We start from the raw sequence: 9,306 nt of genomic DNA, 5'->3' as shown, positions 1-9,306 counted from the left end.
GAACACAAGACCTGGTCTGTTGAATTAATTCCACATTCTTTCTCAAATTTACTTGAAGACTGACACTACCAGTGGTTCTTTGCAATCAAGTCATAACTCATTGAGACTTCATCATAACAAAAATTCAAATAGCTGAGCCTCTTAACTCTTTCCAGAAGGGAAATATCAAAAGAGGAAAGATAAAACTATCCGAGTCTCGTACGAGTAAGATTAATTGTTAAAAATATCTGCGATAAAAATAATGATTCTCAACCTGTAATTTATTCCCTGCTATATGCCCTGGACTTCATTGTACTCCTTGAAAGAACACTTTCTACCAAATATCAAATGACAAAAGAGACGAAAAAAGAAGACTTAACTTTTACATGTCCAAACACATTTCAGAAGAACAAAAAACGAGGGAAGTATTTTTTGTGTCCAACCTAAAATAGATAGAGAGCATGAACTGAGTTTGTGTATTACTGGATAAACTGCCAAGATTGGATTTGGGGATTAAAAGTTTCCTGTTTTTGTACATTCCGTTCCTGTCTGGAAGAAATTACAATTCTGATGCTTGCTAGACTAACATGATAGCAGTAAGGCCTAAAGCCAGAGGTCTCTCTCACTCTTTCCCTCTTTATATCAGACAGCAGGTCTCATTCATCCTTGTGTCTTGAGATCTCTGTGCTGTACAAATGCTGCTCCGCGAGGATTTGTTGATAGGCACACTTGTAAACATATATTCTCTGAGGACCTCCATCTTAGAAAGTATCTTCAAGTAAGATTCAGCTCTAATTCTGAATTCATCAGTATTAAAGTAAGCACTTTAGAGGACATGTTCCCATAAACAGATCACACATCCAGTCAACAACTTAAAGGCACCTTTTCTGGGAAAAACAAGTTGAAGTCCCTCTCATATATAGCTTCACACACAATAGATCATACCCACCTCAATCAAACAAACGTGAGGAATGCTCAAAGCAACAGACGGTCCTCGAGAATTATTCCTCAAAAAATTGTATGCCACATCTATAGCAAACTTTTTCAAGAGAGAGGAGCTTTTCTTTGCCTTCACATATGAATGTCCCAATATGTAGGCGACACCAGCTTCCTTCGCCTCAACGAGCTCCATCAGCTCATCTCTCACATCTGGATCAATCTCCGGGCTACTTGGAATCTCAAACCTGACTTTCTTCCTTCTCCCAAATTGAGGAGAATCTGGTTCTTCTATGTCACGAAAGCTTTGGAAAGTAGGAGACTTGCTATAAAAATGAGGGAGGGACAAAGTGCTGTCATCCATGTGGCTGTTGTCAGCTATAATCTTGATGCCAGGTTGAGTTGGCATCCCAATGACAGACATCCTACCATCTAAGGTGTCCTCATTGCTAGAAAGTGCCTGTAAGTCTCTTCCTTCTGTTTGAATAAATTCACCAATTTTGAGCACCAGCTGATTCTCAAAGTCGTAGTCCTCCTTCTGAAAATCCTTATAGCCATATCTAACAATGCATCTGAACATGCGAAACTCCTTTGGACCGATTCGTCCGATCAGGCAACGCTCCTCTATGGGGACATATGGTACTGGAACATATTTTATGCACACAAACACCAGAATCTGATGGAAAGCTGGCAAATTTGTTACAAAGTGTGAGAAAATAGATGGAACCCCAGTGACAAGATCAGTGTAAATAAGACCTATGCCAGGTACACGGGCAATCCCAAGGCTTGGACCAAGGGCCAATAACCACTTCATAGAAACTTTGTTTTGCATGTCAAACTCATATTTCTTACGAAAACCATAATGCCAGATGTACATTACAGCCATAAATATTATGGAGAGAACCAGAGGAACCCAGCCTCCTTCATGCACTTTACTCAACGAGGCTGATATGTAGAGGCATTCTATGGATCCAAAAAAGAGAAGAAAGCAAAGAGCAATAAAGACACTCTTGTGCCAGACAACCACCATGACCAAGAACATAAGGCATGTTGTGACAAGCATAACCGTCATTACTGCAAGACCTGAGAACAAACCAGAAGCACAACTCAGAGATCACAACATTCACTCAAAGAAAATATAATCCAGCCTCCTCTTATTCAGTGTACATACTTTAAATTCATCCATCTCAGAAGGAAGTCGTCTAAAGATTTACAACAATTCAAAAACTAACCAAAAGATGAGGGAAGAACATCAATACACCTCAATAAAGGTCATGTACACTCACCATACGCATTTCCAATCAAGATGGTATCCCTGAAGCCAATTGTGATTGCCAGACACAGAAGCATAAGAATCCAATTTATTTCAGGTATATAAATCTGCCCGCGTATGTGATTGGAGGTATGGAGAATCTTCACACGGGGGAAACAACCTAGAGATTGTGACTGTTTAATGATTGAAAACGTTGCTGAAATGATTGCCTGGCTTCCAACTACCGCTGCAAGGGTTGCCACTAGGAAGACTGGCCAAAAGACAGGCCCTGCAAAGCCACTTTAAATGTTAAACTGTACCCGAGAAACATGTGCACAATTCCTTCAATAGGGGAAACAAAATCTTTCTCTGTTTAGAGATAAACTCAAGACAAAGGATTCCAAAACTATAAAAGAGAGAGAAAGATAAAATCACTTGGAATGGACATGTAAAAGCTCCGCTCAACATCCGCAGGATGTCTAGACAGGAATGCTGCTTGCCCCATGTAGGCAAGAATCAAACAGGGATACACAGCACATGTGAAAGCAATCTGCAACCATGAGGATTATCAGCAAAACTTACAGGCCAGGTTACAAGTACAAGTGGAGCAAAGATTGGGAATTGCAAGTACCTTAATTGACAGCTGTGAAAAATGCCCCAAGTCTCCAAACATTGCTTCTGCACCTGTGATGGCCATGCCAATATGAATAGCATGTCAGTAATGAATGTTCAGTACATTCAGGTCCAAGAGCTCTCTGATGCTTTTTCCGTCTTTTTCAACTGAAATAAGGGTAAGAAAGTGTTGAGATATCGAGCTCCACTTGTGATATGCCAGGGTGACCGTTGTGCATTTATGTCACCGACTTGTTAGCTGCAGATGCGGTTGGTACACCGCCCATGAATAATAGCTGAATGACAGGTATCCTTATGTACTCTAGTTCGTGGCTCAGTTAGTATGCCACCTTAGTTAGCTGAGTTTGGTTTGAGACCCACATATAGGGTTCTTCTATTTCTTTGTACAAGAGTTCTTTTGGCTTTCACAACCAAGAAAAGAAAAACTGTTTTCAGCCTCCACCTTTGTGTGTATTCCCCCATTGTGTATGTGAGAAAGCCGCAAGAGAGACTCCTTCCTTCTCTCCCACTATCTTCACATGGCATCAGAGCCTGGTTCATGGTAAAGAGCTCAAGAAAGCAAACCAAGTTCGCGGTGTCCTGGTAAGAGGACCAGTGTTGCTTTCCTTTTTCGAGTTTGGGAGCAAATCTCTGCAGGTAGCACAACCGGAAAGTGCAAGAGTACATTGTATCATATTGAGACGCCCTTTGCGGTGTGGTGAGAGGACAGTATATGCTGCGGGAGAGGGCAAAGCCCATGGTGACTTTATTTTTCTGATTCGAGGCCATTTCGGGGCCCGTTTTGGTGGCAGAAGATTTCCGCAGGCACTGAGAAAAAGACCCTGTTTTTGCTGTGCGACCACTGCTCTGCAGGTCGGTGAAAAGTTGCAGCAGAAATTGCATCGTATGCCTGTGCGCAGAGATATTGGGAGTTACAGAATCATCCTTATTGCCTGTTGATGCAAAATCGTCACTAGGAACTGACTGTGTGGTCAAATACCACTTTCGTCAGTTTTGCAGATTTGCCCTTGTGAGGCAGAAGCTGTGTTTTTTGCAGTGACAGAATATTTTGCAGTGTTCTGTAATGGCGTCTGATTCTCTTTCACAGATTGTCACTGAAAAGCTTGACAAGAACAACTTCCAAGCATGAAAGTTTAGAATGACGAATTTCCTTATGGGAAAAGGCTATTGGGAGTTCATTACAGAAAATGAAGAAGAACCAGTTCTTCCTAATGTTCCCAATCGACAGGAAATGCAGGCATTTAAAGGATGGCATGAGAGAGCCATAAAAGTTATGTACTGGCTGTATATCAGTATTTCAGATTCTATGATTGTGCATATTCAGGATGCAAGTACGCCAAAGGAGGCATGGGATACTTTGGCAAAAATGTACAGCACAAATACGCAAGCCATGAAAATGCAGCTTAAGCAGGAGTTGAACAATGTGCAGAGAGAAAATATGAGCATCAATGACTACCACATGAAGGTGAAGAAAATTGCAGATGCACTTGCTTCCATTGGGTCGCCAGTGGAAGATGATGATTTGGTTTCTGTGACCTTGAATAGTCAAGGAAAGGATTATGCACAGTTCCGGACATCCATTGACGTCCGAAAAACAGGCATATTGGAGAGATATCTCGGGCCATGTTAAATGAAAAAGACCTACCAAATTATTATTGAGCTGAAGCAGTTGCTACAGCAGTTTACATAATGAAGAGGACTCCCACTGCAGCAATACATGGCATGACGCCAGAGGAGATGTATACTGGTAGGAAACCAGATATTTCTCATTTGAAAAATTTTGGTTGCATTTCCTATGTTCATGTGCCAAATGAGTTGAGGTCCAAGTTGGATCCAAAAGCTGAGAAGTGCGTCTTTATTGGTTATTCTCTGTAGCAGAAAGGGTATAGATGCTATAACCCTTCTACTCGTAAGTTTACAGTGAGCAGAGATGTTTTTGATGAGATGAGCAGCTCGTATAAACCAGTAAATGTGATTGATGATATAGATGCACAAAATGGTAATGCTGCACAGAATTCACAGCAACAATCACAAAATATTAGTGGACGTGCAGTGTCCTCTAGCAGTGGTTCACATACTTCGCCATGGACAGGTAGATTGAGATAAGGAGAATCTCCTCAAAGCAATGCAGATAGTGTTATGCAGGTATCACGAAAAGGAAAAGAGAAGGTAGATCAGCCCATGTTTGATGTGAATGCAGGTCACTCTTATGTGGATGGTGAATCCAATGGCTCAGAACAGAGCATTGATGATGAGTTGGGTATTCCTTCTGTTGTTACACCTGGAGTAAGGAAGACCAAGGATGTTTTGAGAGTACCTGGAAGTGAGCCTACTTTGCACAGGTCTACCAGAGCTAGGTATCCTATGGATAGGCTGAAATATGATGGATTTACGGCCACTCACTATGCTTATATGGTCAAAGTGATACAGGAACCAAAACCCACTTCTTTTGAGCAAGCCATGGGAAAAGAAAAATGGGAGAAAGCCATGGATGAAGAAATGGATGCCTTCGAAGCAAATGCTACATGGGAATTGATGCCTTTGCCTAAAGACAAGAATGCAATTGGCTGTAAGTGGGTTTATAAGGTGAAGCACAATGCAAATGGTTCTATGAACAGATACAAGGCAAGATTAGTTGTCAAGGGGTATGCACAGACATATGGCATTGATTATGAAGAAACATTCAGTCCGGTTGCAAGGATGGCAACTGTAAGAGCAGTAATTGCTATGGCTGCATCAAAGGGATGGTCTTTACATCAGATGGATGTAAAGAATGCCTTCTTGTATGGTGATTTGCAAGAAGAGGTCTTTATCGAGCGGCCACCAGGTTATGTTCATGCTATTCATCCTGAGTTTGTTTGCAGATTGAAGAAAGCCTTGTATGGCTTGAAGCAAGTACCTAGAGCATGGTCTGACAAGATAGGACAGTATCTTGTCACTATTGGCTTTCAGATTTCCAAGGCAGATTTCTCACTTTATGTGAGAAACACAGAGAAAGATATTATGCTGCTTGTCATTTATGTTGACGATTTGATCATCACATGTGATAGTGATGAAGATATCCTTCATGTGAAAATGCTATTGAAGCAAAAGTTTGAGATGAAGGATTTGGGAGAGCTGCGTTATTTCTTGGGCATTGAGGTGATTAGATCACCAAGTGGGATACGGCTCTTGCAGAGGCAGTATGGATTGGACATGCTGTCCAAATATGGAATGACAGGCTGTAAGCCTATTTCAGTTCCTTTGGAGCAGAATGTGAAGCTGAGCGCAGATGCAGGTGAGCTTCTGGAAGACCCTACTATGTACATGCGCATAGTAGGAAGTTTGATTTATATGACTATTACCAGGCCAGATTTGAGCTATGCTGTTGGATTGGTGAGTCAGTTTATGCAGGCTCCAAGGAAACCGCATTTGAATGCGGCTAGACGCATACTCAGGTATGTGAAGTCCACATTGCAGTATGGACTATTTTATGAGGCTGGGGTTCAGATACAGCTGCATGGATACACTGATGCTGATTGGGCTGGTAGTATTTCTGATAGACGATCTACCAGTGGATATGTGTTCTCTTTTGAGAGTGCTACAGTCACTTGGAGCAGCAAGAAACAGCCTACAGTTGCCTTGTCAAGCACAGAGGCTGAGTACAGGGGTGCAACAATGGCTACATGTGAGCTAGCTTGGTTGCATAAGCTACTTTATGATATGCATCAGTCTACAGATGGGCCAGTTGTCATTTATTGTGACAACATGAGCAGTATACACTTGGCAAATAACCCAGTCTATCATGCTAGAACAAAGCACATTAAGGTACATTATCACTATGTGCGGGAGAAGGTTTTACTAGGTCTTATTGATCTAGTTTATGTCAGCACAGAGGATCAGGTAGCTAACATATTCACGAAGGCATTGGGCGCAGAGAAGCTACGCAAGTTCAGAGACCTGCTTAGTGTGCAAGAATAGGGATTGAGCTCGAGGGAGAGTGTTGAGATATCGAGCTCCACTCGTGATATGCCAGGGTGACCGTTGTGCATTTATATCACTGACTTGTTAGCTGCAGATGCGGTTGGTACACCGCCCATGAATAATAGCTATCCTTATGTACTCTAGTTCGTGGCTCAGTTAGTATGCCACCTTAGTTAGCTGAGTTTGGTTTGAGACCCACATATAGGGTTCTTCTATTTCTTTGTACAAGAGTTCTTCTGGCTTTCACAACCAAGAAGAGGAAAACTGTTTTCAGCCTCCACCTTTGTGTGTATTTCCCCATTGTGTATGTGAGAAAGCCGCAAGTGAGACTCCTTCCTTCTCTCCCACTATCTTCACAGAAAGTTCTAGAAGGTTTATGATTTTCTTGCAGTGCATATGGGATCAAGAATATCACCACAATGAAGATTTCACTTGAAAAGGAACACTCTGGATTGTGCAATCACCATCTCAAAAGGAGCACTATGCAATGAACACCCTTGCATGATATAAGAGGCTAAGGCAGACATCTCCATCTTGACTTTCACAGGATGACACAAACACCAACAAAAAACATGTCTCTTGCTGCTATTTTATAAGTTTCTCAAGCTGTGGCCTGTGTTACTTGTTTTACTCGTATTTAGTCCTCACATTCACTGGATCTTCAACAAACTTTCTAGTTTCCCTGAATGACTCTAACACGACCTTTGGCATTTTACTTTGAGCTTAATTTTGACATCTTCACAAAACAAGAACTGATTAAAAGCTGTGCATTTTAGAGGACAGGTAGATTACTAGATGCCTAAGTATGCCAATTTATTTTCATGATGAAGAGACCAGACTTGAATAGATAGGCAACAAACTTAACGCATCAAAGAAGGAGTCAAATCATGCAATGAGGAGGACGTTTCTTATGACAACACATGTGCTTGCTGATTTTTATTTTGAGGATCTTTGGAGAGGTAAAATCAGCCTAAGTTTTTCAAAACATCTATCACATGTTGAGGGCTTCGAATAGATACGATATTCAAGTTCAGGCTGTTACATTCCAATCGAAATGTAACATGACCATAGCTGGATCGGTTGATAGAAGTTCTCAAACCATAAAGTGGTTTAATTTGCTTGCAACTGTAACAAATGCAAAAAGCTATATGAGTTTTTCTTTTTAACTTATTTTGGTTGAGATTTTTGGTGTTACAACTCACAGTGATAAACCAATGGTCAAAGATTATTTGTCAAGATTCTCAGTACTCGGTGCCCACAAGGCTTAATAGCATGTATTGGTAGAATCCAATTGGGTCCCTTTTCAGAAAAGTTTTATGAATCCTAGAAAACGTTTACAAATGAAATATCTATTTTTTTTTGTTTGTTTGTGTGTGTGCGTGCAGTCACCTCAGGTCAAACTAGTACCTGATGTTGCACTAAGTGCCAATGGAACAGAAGCATGAATGTTTTGGACACTTAAGCAAATATGTGTTGTGATTAGCTACTGGTATCTGCACGCTTATACATACATCACACACGAGCTGGTCAGCCAGTCTGCAGCTCAGTCGGCCCAACCCTGATGGGGTCATGCAGCCCTAATACAATCCCCCATTGGTGGGATTGCATAGGAGGGCATTCCCAGGCACTAGAAGGAGAAAGAGAGGGTAGTAGCAAGGGCACAAGAGTACGCAGTAGATCCAGCCTCCGGATGTGCACCTAGGCACCAGAGAAGGAGGATCAAAGGCATCAACAAGGTGCAGCAAATGCACCAGCAAAGGTTTCAGTAGACCCTAACACATTTGAAGGGTTCAGGCAGTGCGTAAATCACAAGAAATGAACGAGGATGCTGACAGAGTTTTGGGCTCCTCCCATAGCCGCTGAAGACCTTGTTGAGAGGCACACAATAGAAGGAAAGAGCAAAAGTGTGGGCAATAGTATGTGACCCTAGTAGGCAGCATCCTGCTTACCACATAGTGAAGCATGTGAGTGCAACTAGGTACCTATTTTGGTTCCTATCTATTGGATGTATTTTGATACACACTTGCAGGTTGCCATATATCTCCGACTACACCATTCTAGAGACCCCGACTGCTAGAGAACATAAAATGGACATGTATTTACGCAATGAGTCGAGGTTTCAAGCTTACTATGGAAATATATGCACTACCAATAGATGGGCCACCAGACCAAGGGCTACCCATTCTTTGCGAGCCACCGCCCATAGGCCTCTTTGGATCATCACTAGGATCAGATGGGGGTAAGAATCTGTCCACCTTCCAACCATGCGCCCCAGCCCTTCTCAGTAGCATATCTCTTGGGTTGCCCCATTAAAGGGGGTTCGGGCTGAAGTGGGCTGAAGTGAAATTCAAGAAAGTGACAAGAAAGAAAAAAAGAAAGATGTATTAACGTCTGCGGGAGGCCTCACAGACCTATGAGACAAATGCAAAGCCAAAAGGTAACTCATACAAGCCACTAAGGGCTGAAGCAAAGGGCTCACTACAGCCCTTCCTAAAAGCTAAAGCGCTAAGCTAGTTGTCTAAGGGGCGGGGGGCGGGGGGGGG

The 9,306-nt window shown here is 42.1% G+C and overlaps 1 protein-coding gene across 4 annotated transcripts in view; it reads right to left on the bottom strand.

The window, feature by feature from the left end:
• Positions 1-403: 403 nt before the first annotated feature.
• The window catches only part of LOC147901057 (potassium transporter 1-like), a 51,339-nt gene continuing 42,436 nt past the window's right edge, over positions 404-9,306 (bottom strand). For 3 of the 4 annotated variants that reach the window (XM_087375972.1, XM_087375974.1, XM_087375976.1), the window contains 4 exons: positions 2,799-2,851; positions 2,603-2,717; positions 2,202-2,456; positions 404-1,998 (listed from right to left, as the gene is read on the bottom strand). In XM_087375972.1, coding sequence (XP_087232098.1) covers positions 905-1,998; positions 2,202-2,456; positions 2,603-2,717; positions 2,799-2,851 — 1,517 coding nt within the window. In that variant the 3' untranslated portion in view covers positions 404-904. The remainder of the gene's footprint in view (positions 1,999-2,201; positions 2,457-2,602; positions 2,718-2,798; positions 2,852-9,306) is intronic. The other variant, XM_087375973.1, reaches the window with a different exon arrangement.

This window comes from Dipteris shenzhenensis, chromosome 6 (assembly GCF_047967505.1).
Source record: "Dipteris shenzhenensis isolate YYH24624 ecotype China chromosome 6, Dip_SZ_1.0, whole genome shotgun sequence".
Lineage (NCBI taxonomy): Eukaryota > Viridiplantae > Streptophyta > Polypodiopsida > Gleicheniales > Dipteridaceae > Dipteris > Dipteris shenzhenensis.
This window is presented reverse-complemented; position numbering and strand designations above follow the sequence as displayed.